Here is a 27,939-nt window from a genome sequence, read left to right as displayed (position 1 = left end):
CGTAGCTTCGTTCGTTTTGAATAGTATATTAACATTGAAATGAACCTGAATATTTTCGTGTAATCTGTACACAATGTTCGTTCCAATTCGATTACCCCTGACGAGTGCCAGCCGACAATATTGGGTTCATTTCAATGTGAATATACTATTCAGTTGTATATTGAAGATCTTTACCTCAAAGAAGTTCTTCGTTTGTTTTATTCGAATTTATCATCCGTTCAAATGGATTTTAAAGTGCGCATAATATTCGATATTTTTATCTTGCATTAGGTGGATACATCAAGTGATCCTGCATATCGTTAATTTGAACAGATCAGATCTGTATTTCTGGAATTCAATCGCGATGTAGGCTATATGTGAGTTGGCGTTGAAAATTTTCATATTCGTCTGGAGTCAGCTTACAAGTCTGCACTTGGATGATATAGCACCTGAAAACTGTTAACGTATTTTACGATTCCCAGGGGGGCATAAATTTAATTGATATTTTGCTTACACCGTGCAATAAATGTAGTAAAATAGATGGTGCGGAACACATCGACGTAATTGCTGGGTGATAGCATTGACTCGTAAATGCCACGAAATGTCTGCAGAATAAATTGATCACATTTTTAACGAGACCTGATACCTAACGATGGGTGATTTATTCAACTCTCCTGCAGACGGACAAATGATGCCGACAGAAAAAGGTAATACATTAAATTGCTACATCTCTTTGCTGTATACCTCGTGGTTTATAAAGTCGCATTTTATCGCACACATTTTCGAACTGGGATTGAAGAAGATTTTGTATTTTCAGAATGTCCGACCGACTACACTCCACACAAGGAGGCTTGCTACCATTTCAGTTCGCACAGCAGTTACGAGATGGCAAAAAAGACATGCGAAAGCGACGGTGCGCGACTGGCCGACATTGAAGCGACGCACGGAAAATTCGTAGTCGACAAAGTCAGATCGATGGGTGGTAATGACTTTTGGATCGGCTCGTTCCGAGTGAGTTTAGTCCACAGTTTGATGCAGCAGTTATTAATTTTATAGATCCATTTCCAATTTCAATATTATGGACTTTTGCAACCGCATGATGAATATATAGCTGAGTTCTTGGTTTCAAACGGCGCGTGACATTTCGAGACACTTGATAAGTCGACGTTTTTGATCTGTGCATCGGGTTACTTGTCGGCGTGGCTCGAAAATTCAGTTGTTGATACATATTTGGGTTTATTAGGACGGACGAAGCCTGCAGGCTATTGGTGTAATAGAAATGGAATTGCGAATCACTGTTTGTTTCTATGCTTCGGATCTGAATTTTGATAATTCTCATTGAATTCGTAAACTTGAGTATAATTTAATGAAAACATAACATGTATGCACTTGCACAGGCAGCTATTATATTTAACTATGATAATATTTGCGTAAAACCGTAAATGTGTACGCATAGTCGTTTTAAAGCTTGGGTCCACGAACTAGTTTTAGGAAGTCCGTGAAAGGGAAATAAGTCATCAAAAAACTACAAATGCAGATTATCCTTTGTAAATGAATTCGAGAGTTGGACTTTGCCTGTTAATCTAGCCATTAGTTATCTGATTTTAACTACAGAGTCGCCGAAATAAGGCAGAGCTTGATGGGATGACCTTCCAGTCACAGACTTCTGGAAATTTAAGTGTACGCGCAACCTCACACAAAACAAAGGGGTCCGCGATCACAAACGTTTAAGAACATCTTTTTCAAATCAACTGAGTTGTATTGTAATCCTGCGTCTCGTGTGAACATATGAACTTCATGCTAATGGAAATATAATATTAGACATTTGCCACCCTTAGCACGATTCGACTGAATCGACGGTCAGCGTTATAGAGTGGGCATCCAGATATCATGACCACTCTTATGTTTTTCAGAACGGTGGGAGAGTGCTGCGACAAAGCGGACGCAAATCGTGTCCGGTACTAAGAGGTCAAATGATCAATGACGCGTTGTACGGTATGGTGGACTGCAACTCGGCGAATAGATTCGTCTGTCAAAAATGTAAGTCAAATGCCCCATATGAGTCTTGCTAGTGTAGGTTCCTGGGAACGACACCAATATCATTGAACAGTGACAATCCTTACCGGACGTCAGGAAATAACAACATGCTGCGCTGTAGAGGACACCACCACAGTCACTCTGCTGGTAAATTTGATCACAGGGTCGGACAGAGGATAAAAAATGAATAGTAATATATGCAAGTGCCATTATTAAGGACAAAACATTCATTAAATAACTTAAACATTTTTCACGATTCGCGCAGCTAAGACTACGACGATGTGATAGGAAATTAGAAAGAAATAGATAAACCATGTGTTCGTGAATTCTGTTATCGCGGGCAAGAGTCGCTACGGAAAGAGTGTGCTTGCTTGCTTGCGAACCGTCTGTATAAACGGTGTTTAATGATTAATGACCGGGAGCCCCAAATGATGTGTTGAAAACGCTATACGGGGGCCCTGGTCTAGCGTTTTGGGGTGCCCCGAAAAAGTGATGTTCCTATCCTGGATGGAGAGTGCAAGACATTTTCATGAAAGCTCAGTGGGTACTAAACACTGACCTATATGGGGATGGGAATTAAATTTCAACTTCGAACTAAAACCATTCAGTTACCGCATAGTTACGTATAGTAACGTTAACATATATGAAATACCGCTACTTCCACGTGAATAGGCTACTCTGACAGCGACTGTAGCTCGGTTGTCGCCGCTGCGTCGCGGATCAGATATCACGAGTTCTATAGCTGCTGGCTGTACTCCGGAGTCCAGTCACTTGTTAAAAAAATAGTCCCGGTTACAACCGGGGCAGATGGCCGAGGTTAAGGCGGGAAGTGCATCCGGTGTAAATACCTGGCCAAATCATGATCATCCATGAGTGGCCCATACGATCTCCGCTGTGGAAAGCCGAAATACGCTTAGACTACTACATCATGTAGGCCAGAGGTCTCAAACTCAAATGCTCTCGCGGGCCAATTTCCTATTTTTGATGACGCCGCGGGCCGCAGCACCAATATTAGGTTAATTCAATGTATTTCCAAGTAGGCCTCATTTGACGGGACTTGCAGACTCACATTCCACACGCATGAAAATCAAAATGTGATTTACTATTGTGAATTCACGCCTGGCACGAAAAAAATCACATTTTTAAATATTTGAGTAAAATTGTTGCTGTACTTGGCATAGTTTGTCAAAATAAATATGTGCAGACACCGTGCGGCAGTACAGACGCATCAGGACATCGTAAAAGCTGTCGCGTTATAATTTTGCAGGTAGTGGACATTTCACGTGCCACAACCACAGGTAGAATTTGAGATTTTTACAAAGATTGATGTGATATCAGAGCATTGGAGCAGTACACCCGGGTTTCGGGCATAGGCCTACTCCTGATAACTAGGCTGTATTGATCATGCCATGACCAAAGTCAAATATAATCAGCGTTAAGCATGCTTGTTTTAAATTTATTTTTGTTTCAAATGCAACCCTAACAACAGCAGCACTAACTATACTGCTGCAGATGCCCGATTCAAGCGGGACAAGAAGAGTAGAAGCAAAGTCAGACTATATTTCATCACAGTTCCTGAATGAGTGGAACACGTTGAAAAATGCCGATAAGGCTACTTTAGCCTAGCATTGAGATCGACTCGACAGACATTGCACATCTATTAATATGAGTACATTTTCTCAAATGAACAAGTAATGTCACGTAATTGTTGATCTTCCACTGCGTGGTAACTTTTGGAAGTGATGTAATAGTGAAGTTTGACGAGTAGTTTCAGGCTGCTGGAGTAGTTTTGAAGCGAATTTTAAGAATTCTCTAATTAAAAAAGAAATTGATATTTAAATATTGTCGAATACTTCCAAATCTAAAATGCCATCGCGGGCCGCACAAAATGGTCTCGCGGGCCGTGTTTGAGACCTCTGATGTAGGCTATACCCTTGTTCCGATATTCATACGAAACTCTCTTGGAGGGATAACCTTTCGGAAAACCGGTTCTAAAACAAGGGGAATATATATATATATATACCGATATTGTCGTGCCCGACTCCGTGGGAATGCGAAACCAGTTTTGTAGCAGATTTCACGGAAAACGTGTCCAGGATAAATATTTCGTTTGTGACGTGCACGACAATTATATTAAGCCTAAATAATGGTGAACCATAGGTTGCATGGCATATCCTCGAGGCTGGCTCAATAGGTCTGGTACCACCAGGATTACAATCATCGAGATTTATTCCTCAATAATCCAAGATCATCAGGGATATAGCTATTACTCAAACGTATACAGCGTCTCGGAGTAATCTTTTAATTCATCCATTTCGTTTACAGTCGGACCCGACAATAAGCCCAGCAGCATCGACACGCGAGTCAAAACCATGTCAAGTAAGTATCTTCTGACTTTACAAAAGCTAGATTACTGAGCACAAGTGCTAGTTTGCGGGTTGGGCGGTTCAGAATAGTGTGACCTTTGTAGCTGATTTCCAGGAATATGATTTTAACGGCATACGCAAACATGGAACTGGAGAATCGAAAATTTGGTTTGAGCCAAATAGGCTACAACAAAATTGGATATAAGCGGTACCAATTCGTGAATGGGAACTCCTATCTAAATCGCCTATTATAACGACCTTTGATTGTTCAATCACAGCGTGCGTTTTTCGGCAATAACTGAACCAGATGGAATTACGAGGCCATCATTGAGACTGGGCGGAAGTGGTGAATTATTTCCTAACTTTTCACTTAAGAGGTCAACGCAACCGCACCCACACGAATTTAGGGGTCTGCGCTACAAAAAATAGGTTTACGATACTAATCTTCGCTACTAATGCAGAATAATTAATGACGTCCAAGATCGGTGTCATTATGATGGTTCTGATGTGGACCGGGAAACAACGAAGGGTATGTGGCCTTCTGGTCAGTCGGCTACCGGCGAAGATTGGAAATGATTGAGTAGCGCATGCAGGCAAAACTTTGAGTACTGCGAAAAGATTTAAGCAATTCGTTACCGACCACATCGAAATAAAAGTATAGAAAACTGTGATTTTTGAGAGGATTGTGAGACAGAGCCACAGCATATTTCTCCTTCACAACAGCTCACTGTCCATGGTAATTTAACTCTAACACTATGCCTGACATTCGTTTTTGTTTGGCATTCATGGTATTTCGATATATATGGATATGTTACACAAGTACGACATTGATTCTTGAGCTATCATGGGCACTTTCGTCTATATAGGAATTTTTAAGACACCGCTTAGTATACACGCAAAACATATATATAGTGCTGGAGGTTCATCTATATCGGCTCCTTCTCGCCATCTCATTCGCGTAAGCTGTGTCTTTAAAAAAGCCTAGAAATGGGCCGTTCCAAAAGTCGGAAGCTACGGAATCAAAAATAAGGATTATTGGCCTGGTGTAAATGTGCATTGTAGTCGACAAAAACCATGAATACCAACAACAATAACAACACTGGTTATGCGAATCAGATGGCGATAAGGAGCCCATAGATAAATCTCCAACGCTTGGGAAGGAATTCGGTTGGACTCGAACCCTGCTCATTAGAGTTGAAGCCATGAAACTCCCCACTGGCTAGCTGACATTGTCGTTTGTAATAGCATCCTACGTGGAACGAAGTGTCATAATAGGGTCCGTACAGTATGACGTACAGCAACAACGCCCGGTGTAAGTCATATCAAAATCATATCCCGTGAAAAACCAATTTATAACATTTTCTTCGCCGTAATACATACACCTTCCATTTCAGCAACTCCAGCCACTACCACAACAGAAAAGGTGGAAGGCACAGGCGGAATGTCACCGGTTATCTACGTCGTCATTACGATTATCGTATTGATTGTGGCGATGATAGCGTTGAAGCTGATCACCAGAAAATATTTCCGGGACAAAAAGAAAGACCTGAAGCCGACTAAGACTAAAAAGGGGAACAGCAGAGAGAAAAGTCCGGGAAACGGAATCGTGTTTACGCCGAGGAGGAAAGCGGGAGACTCGAAGTGTACATCACTCGATAGTGCAGTGTGAGTAATGTCAGCAAATTTCTATCCATTGAATTCAAACGATTTCAAATGAGCGACAAACTATGCAAATGCCAATCGCACTGGTATATATCCGGCATAGAGTATGTACAGATGGATTTGGATTGTTTTATCCGGAACAGGACATAAGCTCCGAAAGATAATTAGAATATCGCGGAACTATTTAGCGAAATTGTTTCAATAACAAATTCAAACATGGGATCAATGTGATCGTGAGAGGTTTTATTGTTCAGTTGCATACAACTCTTTCGAGAGTTATGTAAGAAAAATTATATCTCACAGCATGGTGCGCGAATTTTATGTCCGATAAAATTCGGATCCATATAGGGTCACGCTTCCTACAGAAAACTGAAAATATGCATAACGTATAATTAGGCCTATCGTCATGATTGCAGTTTTGAGCCGATTCATGAGAAGCGTTACCACTGCTTCGTTCTAATACTGACTAACAGGAATTAAATTTGACGCACGATGGCTAGAAACACAATGAACTACTCTTAGTGCCGAGTAATTCATACAACTACATTCCTATCTTTCATTGTATCGCATTTTTGTGGTGTATTGAACTGATAAAATTGCTAATAAACCAATGGTGATGATGAACTATGACACTGTTCTGTTCACGTTCGTTTTCAATTTGTGTTCGTGTTTATATGAACCAGAAACTTTCAGGGCTTCGCGCCATTTCTACACAACAGCAAACCCTCAACAAACTTGAGAATTATAAATTACCCTGATGTAACGCACCGGCTTGTTTCCGAGCGCACACGAGCTTACGATCCTTCCGGTGTTCATTGCGGACAGCCGTCCATATTGTTAACAAACTGATTTGTTTGGGCTCGATTTCTCTTTCGTCGAAACGTAAAGATGACGAAATCACCTGAACTTTGTAGGCTATACATTAGCCTATCCGTCACTGAGAAATCGTATCGATACCACTTACTATCTTCAATTGTATATATTGGCTTCATGCATTCACGGATTTCAAATATATCCACAAAATTTTACTTATAGGCCGCCGTCTGAAACATCAAGCAAATCACGAAGACAACTACCAGGTAACATCGTACTGGATAAAGAAGAAAGCATCAGAAGGATGGACAGATCTAAGGTTAATGGTAAGCAAAATGCAAATGTTATATAAAATGAGTCATATTAGGATATATTGGTAACCCCTCTTCCCTGGCACGGATGTAAACTAAAAGTTATTTGTATTACTGACTATATACACAAATGAAAACTAGGTCTGCATAGCGAGTGAGTCCACATTCTCCACATGCAGTTATTTGATTGCGACTCTACTTACGTGGGAAACCTCAAATTAGCAATGTAAGGGTGTTTTTTGTCAAAACCTCAGGAGACAGTCGGAATAGCGTTGCAATAGAATTCCTTCGAAAATGTGGAATGTTAATCTTATTATTAATCTTTAGGATCGTATCCGACCAGGCAGCCACCAGGGGTAACTCAGAGTATGTCAAAAGACGTATACAAGAGAGTTGACGGTATGTAGCCAATATATTCGCTACTTATATTTGAATGTTCCATGTAATAATCACCAAGATACAGAGGACAGCTGAATGTGGATATAAATAATTGGTCACTAACGACTGTAAAGACTATTCACAGTAATTCATTCCATCCTAAAACAAACAAAAACTGTCCTTACACAATAAGCAGAGAGGTATAGTTCAAATTTAATATGCGCTGCAGCCGATAGAGGAAGCATATCGATTTATACATGCGCTAAAATTACCGAAACCGACTAGTATAGCCCAGGGGTCGTCCACCCTTTGTACGCAGCGTGCTAGACGTGAACACATCGAGTTCAAAACTTTTTTTCCGATTGGAAAATGTGGAATGGGGAAATTTAACATTGCATGCTACAGTAGCTACACATGCTAAATTTGACTGTTTTGAGTGGCAATTTGTCTTACTAATAGAGTATGGACTAGAATTTTTGTCATGATGATCGAACCAAACGAGAAAGAGATAGCTCTAACCGCTTATCTAATTGCTGGTAACCGCGGTCAAAGACTATATATTAGTCGTTTATTCTCTATTCTTTATATTTCATTTTTGTGAAATTGTGCCTGTGGTATTTTGAAACTGGTCCTTTCGATGACGTGGTGTTCGAATCCCACTGTAATCACCATAGCATTATCACCGAGCTTCTATATAGCGGCAAGACTATAACTATTTGGCAGGTACCATTACAAGTTTTCACTCAGCAGTCCACGTGTCGTGTGTTATACCGTCCGCATCAAATCATTTGGTGTATCGTAAAAATTCGTCCCGCATGCTAGAAGTTGCATACCCCTGCAGTGAAAGAAATCCTTACAACGTAAAAAAAAAACGTTTTCGGGTAGCCGGGTAAATTAGTCGGGCGCGGGCTGAATCTATTCTCTCGTTTCCAACTCAAGAAACTACCCGAATTATATTTTTCAATTTGCAAGATCTAAAACGTAAAAGTAGGTAGTTTCGACTTCAGAAGCTGTTGAAATAGAAGTGGAAGTAGTCTCAAACGTAGTTCTTTCATCAAGTACCCTCTTAATGATGAGAGTGCGTATTCACGCCCAAAGGGTGGAATAGAAAAACATACCATATACCTCAGAATTCAGAAACCCGAAACCCCGTTCTCTGGATGCCGATAGTATATCTCAACGGATTTGCAGCGACTGAACAGCAATTCTTTATTTATGTTTCAGTACTTCGAAAAAGTGAAAATTCTTCCTTACTGACCACCTCTTCTCATTAATAAACCCACCATCACTATGCCAAAAGTTGCACTGCACAGATAGATAATAATACACCTTAAACTCTAGAGCGGCAGCATCCACGCCGCCATTCGGACCCGAGATCAAATTACGGCGAAGGGCGACGCAGTCGAAGAAGAAAGCATCCACACTCACGCTCAAGAAGACAATACTACTCCGACGACTCCGAATCGCCTTCAGCCGACAGCGGCACGGACGACACGAGTCGCTCGGGTCACGGTTACGGGCCTAAAAAAGTATATCAAAGACAATCGTCAAGGGGTGCCACGCCGCGGGACCATTATCGCGGTGATACGAGGGATCACTTTTACACGCCGCCCCGGAGAGCCTCAACACGGGGCATTGATGAAAGACCTAAGCACCAGAAGCGGAATCGCAACATGAACGATTACGAGGATGAATCCTCAGACGATGCATACTACGGCATTTACGGAGATGAATATAATCCGCACAACAGACCCACCGACGACAGACGTGTTCCGACTTTGGCCGGGAATTTGCCTCAACATCATCCCCACGCTTACGGTCCACCTCAGATACAGTATTTCCCGCAACCTCACAGGCTGGTTTCATGGACGAATCTCAACGATCTCAATAATTTCCCGTTTCAAAGTGCAGGGCAACCCGACGAGCATCCGAAGAGTTTTCCAACGGAACCGATACGAGTGAAACGAAACATACACCAGAAAGAATTTTCCCAAGCCCAACCCAGGTACGCTTCGGAAACGGACGACCAGCATATATACGAGAGTTTGGAGGACGCGAAACGAAGGAAGAAGCAGAAAAAGGCCCAGAAGAAAAGCAAACGACGACAGTCTCGCACAGGTAATGCGCTTGATAGATTAGAAACTTAGGCGTAATGATTCTGCGGTAAGCGGTAAACCCTGGTAGATCGCCATTTTTCCTGGGAAAGAAACATTCTCATCGAAGGCTATTAAACACTAGCCACTTGCACTATCACATGGTTAGTATCATATTCACTCCTTTCGACCCACAACATCACTTAGGACTTTTCACAATGATTCGAATAGTCACACCTGAATAAATATTGATTGCGATGATTCGGGTCGACTACAGTGACGAGAGACCACTTGTTCGTGCAATGAAATTACACGCCCTTCCCGCTAAAAGTAAGTTATATTATTACCCACGAGAATTTTAGATTCGATACCCTCTTCCCTACATGGAAAGCTTGAAACCTCAATTAGTCGTATCACAGCATCCAAAAGATATAGCGGGAATCAGCGCAGTGCGCGCGTTAGTGGAAACGACATTTGTGCGAAGCAGGGATCAACCCACATTATTATAACAGAGAGCAATGAATGCATATGGTCGAAAAATTATCTTTGTGGTGCACAACATGGCTGCATTTTCTTCCTGTTCGCATAAATTGTTCATATTCGAGCTTCCCTAATCTCAATTACCCGATTCCACTCGAAGCCTAGTATAGGCTACTCGATTAGGAATAGAATCAGATATAGCTACTTGATTTCGCCACGCCCCACTTTGTAATTAGGCCAATATATAGAGCCAGAGCCGTAACAGCACTTCGCAGCCCCCCCCCCCCCAAAAAAAAAAAAAACGTTGGTCCTGGGCCCCCCATAGGGTGATGAACCGAACATCTGGGGGGGCCGTTGGGTGAGTCAGCTTTTCAGCGAGATAGCGTAATGGTTATGTGTCCGGCTTCTCGAGCGGTAGGTCGTGGGTTCGATCTCCGGCCGGGTCATACCAAAGACCCGAAAATTGGTATCCGCAGCTATCCTGCTAGGCGCTCAACAATCACGGATAGCATGGAGGAGAAAAAAACGGGGGCGCGGACTAGATGACCTCATGGGGCCGTATCGCAACTCCGTCGTTAAAGCATCTCGATGGTGCAGGCGAAAAAGAATACCATATCTCTCTCTCTCTCTAAACGCGCCAAGCGCGAGAAATTTCCATAATTCATCACTGAATGGTCAATATTATTGGGAATTGCATATATTTTGCAATCAATTTCTATCCTCTCTCTGCTCACGTAATCAGATTTACCGGTAGAGCTGAGTGAGGTGTGTTTGAAAAGGTAGGACTTCTTAATAATAATCGGGTGTATTGTATACCCGTTGGCAGGAACGAGACAGCACTTCGTTAGGCCCCCCTAATAAAGCTTGAGTCTTGGGCTCCCATAGGGTGACAAACCCGCCCGCCATCACGTTGTTCGCTTTTTCCACTAAATTAAAGATGTAGGCCTACTGTTTAGTGAGCCAGCGCGAGGCGCGAAAATTTTCGATAATTCATGATAAAATCGGTCAATAAGATCGGGAATTGCATGTATATAGCTATCAATTTGTTGTCCTCTCTGCTCACGTAATCAGATTTACCGGTAGAGCTGAGTCCAGTGTTGTCTTGGAAAATGTAGAGCCCGTAAATAATAATTAAACATCTTCGGTCGGGCGAACCCGTTGGTATGACTTCGTTACATGATGTTATTTCGTGCCCTCCTGTCTGCTATATCAAAAATATAGAATCGCCAAAACGTACTAAACTAAAAGATCACACGATTTCAAATTGGTATTTATTCCCTGGCATATAATTTTTCTCTGCGGGGTGGTATTTGTCTTGTGAGGTTCAGATTGCTAAGACAGGAACATTTAGGCGCCTATGGACAATTGAACCTACATGTATTTTGTATATAAAACGAAGTTTTCGGTCAGCAGAAGGGCAGTCCATTTCGGCCAAGGTTTTCTCGCTGCCAATCGTTCTGGCACACTTCTTGCAGCCGCATGTTACATGGCCTAAGACTTTATAGGTCTTGGTTCGTCGTGGCGAGGTAATAACCAACGCCGATATGCCCATTTCTAGAAATCTTTTGTATTTTTTCTAGGGGGAAGAGTACCCAATATTCAAGACATCGTCACCTTGAAACCGCGCGGAGCGCGAAAATTTTTTGAAAAAGTTGCAAAAAATTTCTAAAACTACTCTATAATTTATGCTAATTCACGGAATAATTTTGGGCCCCCTTCGAGCTCGGCCCCCTTCCAATTGGGGGGTTTGGGGTGCGGCAGTTACGGCCCTGTATAGAGCTCATATATCAGATTTCACGGGGCTGCTGCAGAATCATTATTACTAGAGTCCTACCAGCGCATCAGTTAATTTGTAGAATAACCATAACGTAGGGTTACCATATTTTGGGAACCTGGAGAGGACACTTTTTTCAAAATTTTCAGACTTACAGTACTGGAGTAAAATCCTGAAAATGGTAATATGTCCCGAATTTGTGGTCGGCTAACTATAAAAGGTCATTTTTCTGGCTCAGGTCCCGAAACACCCGTCGGACCGTTACTTAACCGCTGATTTCCTTTATCTCAGTCCAATTTCCACGTACATTTAACCAAAATTTTCAAAAAAGAGGACATCTAGGCGTCCTCCGTGAACACTTTCTAAAAAGTCAAAAAAGAGGACATATCCACTTAAAAGAGGACGTATGGTATGGTAAGCCTACCATAACGTGACCATGACCAACGGTCTGTAGGCTACAATACGTGAGGCTGTGGGTGTAGGTCAGCAAGCAGTCACATATTCCATTGTCGACCAGGAACATAGAACATCCGATTCTTAAGCGCGCTTGTGGTGGAAAGGAAAGGACGTAGTTAATTTTTGTCCTTGATGTTTTTGCGGCATATACACCGACTCATGATACACATACACACGATCTGTGCATATGCATACCATGAGTGCATGATGTGCATATGCCGCTGGACAAGGAAGGTGGCGTGGAGCTACAGCGGCGGAAAATTTCATCAGTGGATCAATCAGTCCTTGGTCAACTTTATCAAGTCGATATCGTTCCGAAATTATCGTACAAGCCTGAAGCCCCGTTCCTACTTAATGTCGGCATTACAGGGAGGAAACAGCCGTCGCCTAACAAATAATATGCAGCATGGCAAACACGATGAGCGCAAGTTAAGCCGGCGTGTTGTCACGGAAGCTGACCTTACCTAGGACTAACTTTGATTATTTCTTTCAGCAACTGGCGCATCACGCCTGGAAAAATCGTTCAAGCGCACAGCAGAATCCAGGGCCAGCCTGCGGTCGGTCGCATCGATCCAAAGTAGGAAATTACCGACGCCTCCGATATCGTGAACGACCCGAATACGAACGCTTCTGAATACCTAGCCGACATCGCCTCACACATACTGACATTCCAGCAATTTCAATGAGCTACGCGAGACCAAATGTATTGTGCATAAGTAATAAACATGATAACGCATCGTGAACCGCTGGCTGTCCACTAGTTACGGACGAGTGAGTTTATACAGATATGAATAAATAGCTCGAACTACCAATTTCGTTCGTTCAAGGTCAACTAACTACTGTTTTAGAGTATAGTTCTAGTTGCGAGTTAAATTAATAGATGCTAGACAACTAGAAAACGCGTTTCGTGAATCGCAATACCGGTGTTCTGTTGTGTGATGTTACTGCAGCCATTGTCAGTTCGTAGTCATCACAGTGGCGTAGACAGGGGTGAGTTTGGGCCGTCGAAACCCCTCTCATTTCGTGCTCAGTTCCTGTGGAAAGCCTATCCGATAAAATAAATAATCACTCAGTTTCTTCGGAGTGAATTCTAATATTTTGAAAACCCAGTAGTTTGTACAAATTTGCCTAGCGATGTCGGCGTCACGTTTTCATCGCAGATTCTCGCATTCTCTTCCGTCTCGCGTTCAAATCCGTCCAAGCATCGCTCATTTCCCACAAGGCGTTGGCGTGTTGACAGTTGCACGTTTCCGAAACGGTTGCTACCTTGGTACAGTCGCTGCAAAAGTCAAGTATATAATCGGAATCCTTGCGTCTCGTGCCAAGGAAAGAACGACATACTCGAAATATGATCCGGAAATTTTATCAAGTTCCGACGCAACAGAGAGGTAGATACTTGTTTGAGCGCCTTGCCTCGGTGTCTTCATTGCCAGCCACTGGAAGGGCTCTATACGTAACAATATCCACAGTTAACAGTACGGTGGGTGAGGTATATCACATATGATTTTGTAGGACTTAGCACAGGGGCGGGGAACTTCTCCAGTCGGCGGGCCGGATATGAGAAAATTAAGTACTTGGCGGGCCGGATTCCTGAATCGATACATTAAACGCGTATTTATCCACTTATACATGGATTATTCAATATCTAATGTTTACTTTAAGTTTGGAGAATAGAGACCAAAGCGGTATTCAATTTATTAACGTAATGCACTTCAATAGCTGTTGAAGTCTGAGATATCTGTGGTCGATCTAAGTTGTGTAAAGCAGGGTTACCATATTTTGGAAATCTGAAAATAGGACAATTTTTCAAAATTGGAGTAAAATCCGGAATAAATGTTAAATTTTTCCTGACTTTGTGGTTGATTGACTAAAAAAAAGAAGGCCAACTTTCCGGCTCAGCTCTCGAAATAGCCATAGCCGCCGGAGCGTTACTTCTGTGCTGATTTACTGTATCTCAGTCGACTGTTATACTATATTTTTAACCAAAATTCTCAATAAATGGGACATTCGGTAACACTATGTAACGGTTCTTTGAAAGCCAAACAACTATTATTTGTGTTCGAATAAATAGAATAACCTCTACAGTCACTTTAATTTGACGTAGTAAGCAAGTGGCGGAAAAATGCGCAAGACTGTGACCGCCGGCCATATTGTCATTTTAAATCGAAATCTGTCTGCGGGCCGCAAAATCATGTTGTTGCCCGTCCCTGACTTAGCATGAAGTTGCCAGCGACACAAAAGCGGATATCATTGAGTTGGAAGACATCGGGGTTTATCATGAGCTACGGCTAAGTTAAGATCAGCTTCAACCTTCAACTACAATGAGGGACCATACTACACTTTATTTAGTACCGGGATTCTAATTTTTTGGCGACAGGTTCCATTACAAACATAGGCGCCGACTTACGAGGTTACGAGGTGCCGCAGCCCCCTCGGTACCATATTTACGAGGTGGCGGCCACCTCGTACGAAATGCTCAAGCGCCCAAGTGATTCGTGACCAGTAATTAGTAATCAGATATCGATGCAACCTCGTTTTCGATACGCACGTGTGCCAGGCGCGTAGCCACAGGGGTTTCGGGGTTCGAATTCCCCTGTTTGAAACGCGAAACCCCGTCATTTTGGAATGACCATTCTAACTCTAATATTTAGTTGCAATTCAATAATTGTGTTCCGCGCGGCCGATTTGCGAGAAGCAAGTTGTCAATTAGCGCGAACAGTCTGTGATGATCTCCCACTGAGATGGTCGCGAAATTAGGGCAGTCATTCCCGTGCGCGTGGCAATCGTCGCAAGTCTGATTCCGCTGGCTTGAACTAGAACAATCGCATCTGCACTAGGCCCAGTTCACATTTTACCATCGCTTGTCTGCGCAATGGCACCTGCATCGGCGGCTTCCGCCCGGTGTGCACAAAATCATCGCTGGCCTACACGGGTAGCATCTCTACTCGGCCTGGTGCGAAAAATATTATTGCTGGCGTAACTATCGCGTCTCGGGCTCCTGTCTCTCGCTGGTTTGGAGACAATACGGTCGAGTTTACGCTGATTACTGATTGTTTTATGTCTTATTGATTAAAGAGGGATATCGCGAAACTGAATAATATCGAATTGCTGCAAACAAACTTAAACCTGCGTAGTTGATTTCCGCTAATACTTGAACGTAACGATCAAAAGATGGCATTGAGTTCTAAAAGACGACAAAGGTGCCATCAGTTTCGGACATTTTGATTTGCGGAAACTGTCGCCGAGGCTGCGTAGTACGCGCGCGCCTTTAATTGTTCAACAGAAATCAAGAACTCCCTAATTAACAGCACTCCCGGATTCTTTGGCAAGCTTATCATACGCCTAAAATCGTCAACAAGAATATATGATATGATCGTCATTTACACCTGTCCATAACCCGAATTGAATTGATGCGATATTAGTAAATTTGAAAAAAATCCATATCCCCCTAATGTTCCGACTGGCTACGCGCCTAGCGTGTGCTGAGAAAAACCATCATAGATCTCCCCTCCAGACCACGCGTCCAAATAGACGTTCTGTTTCTCTAAAATCTAAATTATGTTCGCCCATATTCGTTTAAAAAAACCATTCTTGAGCTAGCTGGCTTCGTGCTGATAGTCTTGGTAATCGGAGTGCGAAATTGGAGGGTGTGTTGTGGTGTGCCTGCAAATTGGTGTTCATTTCTGCGCATATTCGTTTCTCTAACAAGTGACAGTGACAGAAATCTGGAAATGCAGCAATACAGCTTAAACACGGATATAATGAGAGGTAACAATTGTCGCGACGAAAGCTACTCAATTCGGTGTCAGACTCAAAACCCATTCGTGGCGATACTGATTAGAATACACTCTTTCTCGCTTGCCATCATCTATGTTTTTTGTTGTCTGCTTGATACATTCGTATTCTGAAATTGTCGCACAATGCCATTTTTAAGTGTTAGTTTCGTTATTAACGTGCAGTATGCCATGCCTGTCAAACATTGATGCATCACGAGATTCTGGGTGGCACAAACTCTGAATTTATTCGATTTGTTTGAACATGGAATGGAACCTTCTACATTCCGATAAACTTGATTGCTGGACGTACTCGTTTCGTGAACAACAATATCGAATTTTAAACTATTGGGCATTTGGTGGACAGACGATTTCTATTGATAAGATCGCGGCAGCGCCCGGAACTGGAATTAGTTCTAGCCCAGGGGTGACCAACCTGCGGCCGTAGAAGGAAATTTGTGCGGCTGTCAACACGTAATTCAATTAGTGTGTGTTGGCGGCCATCGATTTTGGTGCGTATAATAAGCCGATATGGAAGCTTGTAATAGTCCGGAATTCACCGGTAACGGGCAAGAACAGTTTAATATGGATATTTGGCGTCCACTATGCCCAGGAATGCGGCCGTGTACTGCTCGAGGAATCGAAATGCGGTCGTGGTAGAAAAAAGGTAACATTAAATAGCAATGGGGCGTTATATATTGTTCCTAGATCTATTTGCGGCATATACACCGATGTACTCCAAAAATGCTTCGCGAACGTAGTAAATCGGGAAACGCACCAATGCCGCCAAAATCGCTGTCTTAATCTGCAAACAATTGCCGCGATGCGAGCTACTCAATGCGAAGCCAGAAACCGCAAGAGACAATTGCTGATTGGTTGCGCGATTTCGCGTTTGTAATCATCATTATCGTCAGCTTGAAACCTCATATTTGAGAGATGTTGTGTGTTGCTTACGAACTTGCCAGGCCAGTACGTATAGTGTATTTCGTTACTCACACGGCGAATTGCGCGTTAATAACATTGATGCAGTTCCGAATCCTCAGTGAGGTAAATTCTGATTTTTGTTCGATGCATTCCGTCTGACGGAATGTATCGTATACATCGTCGGACGAATGATCGTACCGTTTTAAGATTCCATTTAATAACTCGACTGCATGGTTTGATGTTAATGAGTGCAGAGCCGGTATTAAAACGTCACACAAATGGTTTAACGCAGCAGGTACACCAGCGGCATGTGGTAAAGTGCGTTTTAGTGCCACAATGACGTCACAAGACTTCGCCACCTCGTAAAAAAATAAAAGTCTGGCGCCTACGATTACAAAGGTCAATTTTTTCATTCTGTTATGTTACAAAAAGTCATTAACACTTAACTAGTGGCACGGCACAGTTATTCGAGAAGTCTAACCCGAATCTGGTGCTAATCGTTACCATTTGAGTCGAGTAGAGAGACGATTTTTTCGAGTACTGAAATTGTAAGCCTTTTCAACTAAGGGTAAGATATTACCAAGAATAATAGTTTCGGTGACCTCGATTAGTCATATTAAAGCTCCAAAATATGTGGTGCAAAGCAACGCAGGTTAGTGGAAATCACATTTCTGTGGAGTTGTGTTAACCCACAGCATTGGCCGAAAAAATCCTTATGTGGAGTAGAACTGACATCTCTTCATATCTAGGTATCCTAAAAGGTACATACCGTAAACCGGGGTAACTTTGGACACTAAGCATATGCAGTAAAACATTTGAATGGTTATTGATGAAAACTTGTTGGCGCTGGATGTTCAATTCTTTTCCACCAGGCAAAAGTACCACAAGTAGTCTCAATAAAAGGTGGAATCATTTCCCTACCAGATAAACTCGACGCAACATTGATAAATTAATGGCGGGGGTCGATTTCATCAAAACTGATGGTTATTGACATTATTGCAACCAAACGCAGATAGCATGCGAGTCATAGATACAAAACTTGGCAGTAGATACCTCGAAGTAGTCTTAATCCATAGCAAAAATCTCAGTGAGCTCACCCTTCGATCTATACAAGAAAATGTAATGTCTAAAGAATGTACAAAAATACGTAACTTATTCATGACCATGAAGATTTTGGATTAGTTAATTCCAATCTTTGCTCCATAACCCCAGAAAAACACAAAACTATCCTCCCCTGCACTCTGGCATTTCCATAGCATAAAGCGAAACTGTGAAAAATTTCACAAAGTTACACCGGCACGATGTTACTCAAATACTCGACTCGACGGCCAATACTGGATTCCGAATATATCATTCAGGTCCACTTGATTTTGCCCAGCTCTGGCAAGTAGTAATGCGAACCGTTGTGACCCGACTGAATCCAACCACTGCGTATGTCCCGGCCCTTAAGTAGTACAAAGCGAATCCAGGACATACCTGGAGTACGTTTTGGATACCGTACATAATGTAGGTAGTACTTTTCGACTCACTGTACAAAACCATTCCCACTGCATAGAAAGGTGTCGAAGAATATCTCCCGATATCCGTGGACGAAACGCCGGGATTGACGGCATTCGCGTTAACGTTTGGATGACGACGCGACAGCGAGTCTGTGAAAAGCATCACGGCAAGCTTGCTCTGGTAGTACATCTCTGTCAGTTTTTCGTCGTTTTCCTCTAAATTCTTCTTCTCGATGTCTTCGAGGTTTATCTGGTGAATGAATTGAATATAAAAATCCACGGATATCAGATATATGGATGTAAACACGGATCAGGATTGTAACCAAGTCACAAGGTTCCGAAGCACAAATCAATCATACTTGTATTAGTTGTATACTTTTGATTCGAGACCAGACATTTTCAATTCGCCAACCTGTCACAGTAGATATCGAATGACTCGCATTCATAATATACTAATTTTCCTTACTGTTAACAGTTTCTGCCTGAAGTACCAGTACTGACAGCTACGAAATACCAATAATGTGACAACTTTACTATTTACCGAAGTTGATATGAAGTGGCCATTTTATGAAAATGACTCAAGTCAAGTTGAGTCACGACACCAGTTATTACAACCCTGCGCAGGATATGATAACATATGGTAAGCTGGGGATGTACGTTATTTTACCGAGGCCAAGCCATACTTTCTTTAGATGATGGACTACCCTCGGTCTCAAAGTCACCGAGTACAAATGCTTTTTAATGGCGTTGACGACAGTAACTGTTTCCTAGACAGGATCAATGGAATATACGTGATGAATATTTGGGAGGGACAGAATAAAAAATATACATTTTGCAGGGAATGTAGATATTTCAACAACTACGTCACAATAGGCTATATCACTGGATTAGTCAAGTAGCGTGCACTTTCTAAAGCAGGGCTTAATTAATAAGCTAGCCCTGAATATTGATATCATGTAATTATGAAATGCTTTGAAGGATATTGAAATCATTGATACTTTATCACAGGAGTGAAATAGATTGTTTTTATTTACGCTGCAGTGTTGTTACGTCCACACCCACCTCTCCTTTTTGAAATGCCTCGGACGAAACGTTAACAATTCGACCGGCACTAGAACCATTCGTTAATTTGTCCATTAGCAGATTTGTTAGAAGAAAATGACCTGGATGAAGATAATAAGATTGATGAATACCTTCTGGCAGTGCAAATATAAAACTTACCTAAATAATTGACTCCAAACTGACGTTCGAAGTCATCGTTAGTACGTGGAGTCGCTCTCGGCATCCGCGGTTTCATTACTCCAGCGTTATTCACTAATACGTCGATATGGTCAATCTCTGCAAAATAACCACTAATAAAATATAAACGACTTTGCTGTAACTATGACCCATCGACACACAAAATAATAAAGAAATATATGCAAATTTTTCACGGTTTTGTATTACTAGAAGTGTTTCTTTTTTATCAGAAACTACCAGTATTGTTGTAACCAAGTCACAAGTCAATCTCACTTTTATAGTTTTGACTCGAGTCAAGTCGAGTCATTCTAATTCACCACCGAGTCAGTAAGTGAGTCTGAGTCTGAGTCCGAGTCATTGCGCTGACTGAGCACTTGGTTCGAGTACAATGAAATGTCGGTCTTGGCCGTCTGAGTCTCGAGTCATATGACTTGGTCCGAGTCAGACATGGGGTGATTACTTTATGAATTTAATCGATTGCGATTACGATTACTTCGGAATCACGCGATTGCGATTACGATTACAGCAAAATCAGGAAGTAGTCGATTACGATTACATTGAAAAAGTAATCACGATTACTCACGATTACATTTGTTTTGCTTAGGACTATAATCTTAAATGATATATGGGAAGACAATACAAGGATTGCGATGAAAAGGCTTAATGAGATATCAAGTTTCTTCATCATGCGTCATTTGCTTACTACGTCATAATATATCAATTGCCCAACTTTATAGTGGATGATTTATCGCATCCAACGATTTGCATTATTGCCAGGTCTTTACCTGCCACGCCCCAAATTCCTTAATAGAGTGGGAAGCGTGCTCGTAGGGGACTCAAAAGTATTTCGTAAGCCAACATATATTATAGAGCATTTTCGAGAATTTAAATAATTCTTATAAATGTTTTTCGAGCTTTGCAATTCAAATATCTCTAGTACAGGGGTCACCAACGCGGACCAAATGAGTCGCCCGCGGTCGCTCTAGTAGTGGTGGCTTTTGGGGGGGGCGAGGTGGGCGGTCGCCAGGGGGCTGGCCGAAGGGCTCCCCCTATTTGGATTATGCACTTTTTCGTCGCAATAATCAGTACACACTGCACAAGAAGTGGCTTTTTGTTTCAAAACAGTTGGTGACCCCTGCTCCAGTAGATAGCTGGGTTTGAAACGCATACCTCTTCCCCTCAAGAAAAAACATATATAGGCTATATTTTATGGGAACAGGCATTTCGTAGCCGGTCATTACCGCGCCACGATCCCACAACACACCAAAACACATATGCAGTTTCGGCCAACACGCAACTCCACGGGATGTGATACCAAAGAAATACCTTGGCCGAAACTTAGGGTATTCGTCCATTGTCAATAGCCGCGCTGAGTGGGCGGGACTAATAACTCCTGTCCTTCCAATCTGGGCCCACAATGCAAATGTCACCCGGCGCATCCACAAAAGAATAAAGCCATGACAATCTGTGTGTGCGTCTCACAAAAGATATTCTTTTAGTCTGCTACGTTTGGGCGAGTAGTAGAGTACAATATCTTGTGATTATACAACGGACTGGAGGTCGCGAATTAACAACATACAGTAGCCTAATTATAACAACATACCAGATGCTATGAATATGAACTACGTGCCCCAGCTCAACAGGTAAATCTGACACTCGGGGCTCAGAGAGGTTATAAATGAACAGTAATATAATGAAATTAGCAATATTATTGACGAAATTCACTTTTGAAAATTGACCAACGGTTGGACAGGGGAGGGGAATTGCTGTTTTGGCTGAATTGCTGGTTTTAGCTACAACCCACGCTAACATGTCAGGCTATATAAGCGGATGGTTATGGCGGCAGGTCCAAATGCTAAGTAACGAACTGTGAAATAACGATTGACGCCCGTTTCAAGTAGTTATATGAGAATAAGACATGGTTAACATAAAAATTCTGCCTTCAACTTAATACATATACAGCGAGCTGCTGTTACGAGAAACTGCAATGTCTTATACGAGAAACTGCAATGTCTTATTCGATGAGTACAAAATTCCGAATCTTCGTCAGGTGCACGTGCGTCGCCAAGCAGCAATGGTAAACTGCGAGCACAACCAAACATTAATACATAAGTTACTATTTGAAACTACAGGCAGAGTGGTGATCAATACCCTGCTGCTCCAAGTAGCGGCGTCTGTAGTGTATTGATTGGTAACCTGATATACACCACGGGAGGTGTTCTTACAATCACACTACAATGTCCAACGCATGTCTGTGTCTATGTGTGGAACTGTGGATACTTGTTACGCAATGACGAGCGGAGCTAATACTTCTGACGTAATAATGAGTCAGTGGCGTTTGAAAATAGACGTTTGTGCTAACGCTAACGTGGTATATTATCTCATTCTTGTTCACGAATATTCAGTTTATGTCATATTCCTTGTACAAACAAAAAGTAATCGTTCTTTCACAAACAAATCGATTAGATATGGGAAGTAGTCGATTACGATTACGATTACTTCGGATTTTTTTCGAATGTAATCGATTGCGATTACGATTACTTCAAAATGCTGTAATCGTCGTAATCGATTACGATTACTAATCGCGTTTACCCCATGTCTGGTCCGAGTCATGCGCAATGACTCGAGTCCAAGTCGAGTCAATACACAAATTGACACAAGTTGAGTCATTTCCATATTTTATTCACTCGAGTGAAGTCGAGTCATCAGAAAATCGCGACTCGAGTCAGGCAACCCTGGAAATTACTAACGTAGTGGTGTCCAAACCACGAGCCAACTTCGACCTAATTTTTGTCAGTCTACAGCAGGTTCTGAAAATGAAAAAACTCAAAAGGAACAACTCATTTCAAGACTTTCAACTCTAGATTATTGCAGTCAGTGGAAAAGCGGTTCACGGCAATCAGCAAATGCTATAAATCAAGACAATGTCGCTTGATCAAATCAGATATAGGCTACCGAATACGAAATGGGTTCACAGCCAGGTCCTTAAAAATTAGTTCGAGGGGGTTCCTTCCTTTTATTCTGCCGCAAAAGTAATCAGAGTAATCGTGTATGCGTAGTAAATTTGAGAACCGAGTGCTGAGTTCATGTGGTTACAAAATGCATAATTGCAATTAACAGGGGAACATTTTTCTCTTGGCCATTTTCACGCCCTATGTGTTTGACAGATTCCAATGGCCCCATCACGCTATGCAATTGTTGAATTATTTCGCTGGACTACTCCAAACCTGTGCCAAGGTTTGGTGTGAACGTGATTACACCTTGATAATGACCAGCTCCACTGGTAAATCATTTCAAATTATAAAGAACTAAGAAGTAACCACAGAGTATACATTTCTACCTAACTGCAGACTCAAGTATATCATCTCGATTTCAACTCAGGGGTGTGTAGTAGGGTTATTAATAAAAAGTTTTTTATCGGAGTCCGGGGATTTACTGATGGGATTGTTAGGTTGCCGGTAAATTTTTTTTATTTTTGAACAATCCTAGTGTGCAGTTTTATGGTTGAATCTCATATTTCATACTTCTAAACTTTCTACTATACAGCATTCCATCGATAGATTTATATAATTGCACCACAACCATGCAGCAGTGTTGCAAATCTTTTGCACTCACCACTGCTAAGGCTTGTTGAGAATTCTTCAATGGAATCCAACGAAGCCAAATCCACAAATCTACACACGACGTTGGAATTTTCCGTGGACTTTCGGATGCTCGTCGCCACCTTTTCGCACTTGCCCATGTGACGACACGCCATGACAACTGTGGCACCTGTTAACAGAAATATATACGGTATGTTAACAATGATTCACGGGTGTAGTTTCGATAATGAGCCTTGCACTTAAGCCATATGCTCGAAATTGTGTTGGACCCGGATAATGAAATTCCATAAATCTCAATGGGTTTGACTATTGATAGATTTCCCTATGTACCAGACTGAGCTTCAATTAACCTGCATAATAATTCCATGAAGATACCTCGTATTGGGTAGATTTTTTCACCAACCGGTGAAATTTCGACTGCATTTGCCCTAGATGTGGACAGACCCAATTAAAGAAATAGCCGACTCAAAGTAACATCTAGACCCCTGACAAGGGTAAAAGGAAAAAATCAGATTAATCCAGTGAAACAAAGTATTCAAGTCATGGTATTACTTGGCAAATACAACCTTAATTTTTATAGGCCCATTGGATCCTGAACTTTTGGGTTTTCGTTTTTTTATTCGAGAACCTGTAGGCAAAGGGCCAATGTATTTTCCACTCCAGTCAAAGAGAATTCGGAGTTTCATGTCTGTACAAGTTTACATCTAGAAGTAAATTTTTACGGCATAAGTTCAATGAAACTGAGTGCGAATATTGTCATTTTACGGCGTGTGGTTGGGAATTTCAGCTTCTTTGGTGTAAATTGGACTCAAATAGCTCTTTGCATGCAGGAGGATGCAACCTTCGGTCTGGAACACAACACAAATAGTGATCTATTAGTAAATACTTTGCCTCTTCTTGAAAGTTCCAGAGCGGTGGATTTCCCAATGCCCGAGCTTGCGCCAGTAATCACGCAAACCTTGCCTTTCATGCTTTCATCGGACGGACATCTCCGACCACCTTTGTACTCTCTAAAATAAAATAATATAGATACTCATGGTTGTGGTCAATTTTAAATTTCAATTAACAATTCTCAGCTGCATGGATAAAAAAGTACGGTTTTACAATTTGGTCAATTTTCAATGCAAGCAAATGCACAATTGGACATGGTGTAAAAAATATTGATATCAATACAGAAGGCCCACTCACTTTGTAAGAAAAGCTCCCCCAACTAACGTAGACGCGAAGGAAACAGGGACAATGATACGGTTGAACACGGGACTGTTAAACGCCATTATGTCCAGTCCTGGCAGTCCACCTATGTCGTTTCTTCTATAGCAATAAGTAAATGCAAATTAACTTTTACTATTGTATGCAAAACTGCAAATAGTCCAAATTTAAAAGCTGACGATATAAATTTTCAGCTAGTGTTGTGTGCTAGTGCCCACTATACTAGTGCTATATGCACTGCTATTCGATACCAATATGATATCTAGGCGTAGCCTACTTGAATAATAATTACATGGAAACACTCAGTATAGGCTACCCACACTGTGGTCAGCAAGTTGCCTTAGCCATATCACAAGAACCACATCAGTGAAATTCTTATATCACTTTTAATATCAAAATGTTTCCAAACACTTAATCACAGACCAACAAACTTAACTTTTCTTTGAATCGAAGGTCAAGTTTGGCTCCCTTACCGAGAAAATAACGCTTGACAATATTGTGATAATGATAATTGATAATGATTATTACATATGGTGCGCATTGTGTATGTATAGAAATGTAATGAAATTATATGAGTGCCGAGTGCGTGACTATTACGGCAAGCTGTAAATCCCAATTCCCAACCTGTTACTCATCAACCCGTGCCGCTGCAAACGCGACCAGCCGGCAAAAACCACTGACACTGACCTATTTGAACAAATCGAGATGCTGCCTTTCCATGGTATTCTTAGTCGAGCTCGAGAAGTACGCAAATATGGAGAATGATGGGATCCCCATGATGCAAAAGCATTAAAAGCAAACCCTTGTTATCGTATGTAAACAATAAACATGGAAGGGCAAAGGCAAATGCTAACGAAAACATGCACTTTTGCTACTACGTTCCAGTTCACTGATGGCGAATTCCCGACGAGCCATTATTTCTTTGGTGACTGAAGGAAGGATTATTAGAAAAACTGATTAAAACGAGTGTGAATGTACACAGGTGGCTATGTTGAAAGTGGTGAAAGTAAAAGCGAACGCCGAACGAAAGTACTTGGTAAATGTAAAATTACTTCGTTGCCGACCACTTCTGACCAGGGTTGTAGAGTTGCCAATCTCACTTTTATAGTTTTGACTCGAGTCAAGTCGAGTCATTTTCAATTCACCACCGAGTCAAGTCCGAGTCATAATGTTTTGACTCGAGTCCGAGTCCAAGTCATTATACGTTCACTGCTCAGTTTTCAGTTCAATCCGGTTCAACCATAGAAACCTTACTTTTTTGGCTCGCATTCATCACATAATAATTTTCCTCAGTCTTAACGGTTTCCGGACCTATTTTCCAAGTATCAGGAATGATAGACGAAATACTAAATGTGGTATATAGGCCTACTTCGAAGTTACAATAAAGTGTCTGTCCCCGCCGTCGCAGTCTCGGGGGTCATATTATAGATTACTAACCTACCTACCGTAGGTTAGTAATCTATGGTCATATGACTTGGTTCGAATCATGCACAACTCGAGTCTATACAAAAATTGACTCGAGTCGAGTCATTTTACGCATTTGAAAAACGACTCGCGTCAAGTCGAGTCACCAACAATTGCTACTCGAGTCATTACAACCCTGCCTCTGACCAGAACCGTAACTGTCGCACCCCAAACCCCCCAATTGGGGGGACCGAGCTCGAAGGGGGCCCAAAATTATTTCGTGGATTAGCATAAATCATAAAGTATTTTTTGAAAATTTTTGCAATTTATTTTTAAATTTTTCGCGCTGCGCGCGAATTCCAAGTAGCCATTTCTCTATATTATTGGGTATTGGGCCATTACCGCACCACGACCCACCAAGACATACAATCAAGTTTTAGGCCATATAACATGCGACTCCAAGCAGTGTGCCAGAACGATCGGCAGCGAGAAAAGCTTGGCCGAAAATGTCTATGCCCTTATGCAGACCGAAGACTTCGTTTTATATACAAAATAGCCTACATATAGGTTTGATTGTCCATAGGTGTCTAAATGACTGGCACCGAAGGTTCCTGTCTTTGCAATCTGAACCTCACAAGACAAATACCATCCCGCTGGGAAAAATTTTATGCCAGTGAAGAAATACCAATTTTGAAATCGTGTGCGTCTCTTAGTTTAGAAGCCTAAGTTTGGGCGATTCGATATTTTTTGATATAGCAGACTGGAAGTCACGAAATAACATCATGTAACGAAGTCATATCATCGGGTCCGCCCGCCCGAAGATGCAGTGTTGGGATCAAGTCACTAACTTCGAGTCACGAGTCATTTCGAGTCATTGCACATTTTGACTCGAGTCAAGTCAAGTCAATCGATTTTCAAAGGTGACTCGAGTCAAGTCAAGTCACTCGATTTTCGAGGTGACTCGAGTCAAGTCGAGTCTAGTCAAGTCAAGTCAAGTCACGAGTCAAGTCAAAATTCAAGTCAAGTTGCCTTTTCGAAGTATGGGGCATGATAACGTCATTGCATATTGCTAGCTGTCTGAAATACAGATTGGGTGGTCATTGATTTGGAACCGACGAACGCATATAGCGTTAAATATATACGCAAGAAGGCGCTGTATCGCTCACATATACGTAGAACTGCTAAAGCACAGTTTGTAGTTAACAGCCAAAATAGAGAATAGATGCGAATTGATTGGAAGCAATACATTACCCATTTGCAAATCGATATGATACATTTCGACTCTGCGCCAATGACTGAGGACAGTATAAACTATACTTGAATTCAATTTCAATAAAACAAGAAGTTTGGTTATAAGGTAAAAACAGAGATTAATTCCTTTACTATACTAGTTTACGACAACGTAAGCTGTAAGCTTCGATCACTTCGTTTGCGATCAATTTATATGCGAGGGAACAATGGAACTCAGTAAAACGCACGATCATAAAATGATTGGTCGCTCTCACGGTTACACCAGCGTTTCGCGAACAATCCGAACATATGTAAGATTCAGTGATTTTTATCGACATCGATTACTTGATGACTTGAAAATGACTCGTGAATTTTGCACCGAGTCACGAGTCAATCCATATTTCTGATACGCCGAGTCAAGTCAAGTCAAGTCATTTTAGCAAAGTGACTCGAGTCAAGTCAAGTCATTAGAAAAAGGTGACTCGAGTCTGACTCGAGTCAAGTCATGACTCGAGTCATCCCAACACTGCGAAGATGTTTAATCATTATTTACGGGCCCTCTCGTTTTCAAGACACTTCACTCAGCTCTACCGGTATATCTAATTACGTTAGTAGAGAGAACAATAAATTGATAGATAGCCTATATGCAATCGCCGATCTGATTGACCGATTTTATCATAAATTATCGAAAATTTTCGCGCCTAGCGCTG

At 41.7% G+C, this 27,939-nt stretch overlaps 2 protein-coding genes across 5 annotated transcripts; one reads left to right on the top strand and one right to left on the bottom strand.

Annotated features, from left to right (window-relative positions):
- Positions 1-427: 427 nt before the first annotated feature.
- LOC145450083 (uncharacterized) lies at positions 428-13,092 on the top strand. Of its 2 annotated transcripts, XM_080328565.1 has the most exons (9): positions 429-686; positions 797-990; positions 1,893-2,019; positions 4,342-4,395; positions 5,777-6,047; positions 7,080-7,183; positions 7,496-7,567; positions 8,888-9,664; positions 12,843-13,092. In XM_080328565.1, exons 1-9 carry the CDS (start codon positions 632-634, stop codon positions 12,956-12,958), a joined length of 1,770 nt encoding a protein of 589 aa, XP_080184691.1. In that variant the 5' UTR covers positions 429-631; the 3' UTR covers positions 12,959-13,092. The 2 variants fall into 2 exon arrangements, with proteins under 2 accessions (XP_080184692.1, XP_080184691.1); XM_080328566.1 differs by lacking the exon at positions 7,496-7,567 and having other exon boundaries at positions 428-686.
- LOC145450084 (retinol dehydrogenase 13-like) lies at positions 13,027-25,439 on the bottom strand. 3 transcript variants are annotated; one of them, XM_080328568.1, is made up of 8 exons: positions 25,283-25,439; positions 24,278-24,396; positions 23,400-23,555; positions 19,767-19,883; positions 19,608-19,708; positions 18,576-18,795; positions 13,691-13,796; positions 13,027-13,628 (listed from the first exon to the last, which is right to left on the bottom strand). In XM_080328568.1, exons 2-8 carry the CDS (start codon positions 24,354-24,356, stop codon positions 13,493-13,495), a joined length of 915 nt encoding a protein of 304 aa, XP_080184694.1. In that variant the 5' UTR covers positions 24,357-24,396; positions 25,283-25,439; the 3' UTR covers positions 13,027-13,492. The 3 variants fall into 3 exon arrangements, 2 of the variants coding, with proteins under 2 accessions (XP_080184694.1, XP_080184693.1); XM_080328567.1 differs by lacking the exon at positions 25,283-25,439 and adding an exon at positions 24,575-24,745; XR_013918421.1 differs by lacking the exons at positions 13,027-13,628; positions 25,283-25,439 and adding exons at positions 18,339-18,522; positions 24,575-24,745.
- Between the last annotated feature and the right edge of the window lie 2,500 nt (positions 25,440-27,939).

This window comes from Botryllus schlosseri, chromosome 11 (genome assembly GCF_051294905.1).
Source record: "Botryllus schlosseri isolate E-star chromosome 11, Bs_hap1, whole genome shotgun sequence".
Lineage (NCBI taxonomy): Eukaryota > Metazoa > Chordata > Ascidiacea > Stolidobranchia > Styelidae > Botryllus > Botryllus schlosseri.
This window is presented reverse-complemented; position numbering and strand designations above follow the sequence as displayed.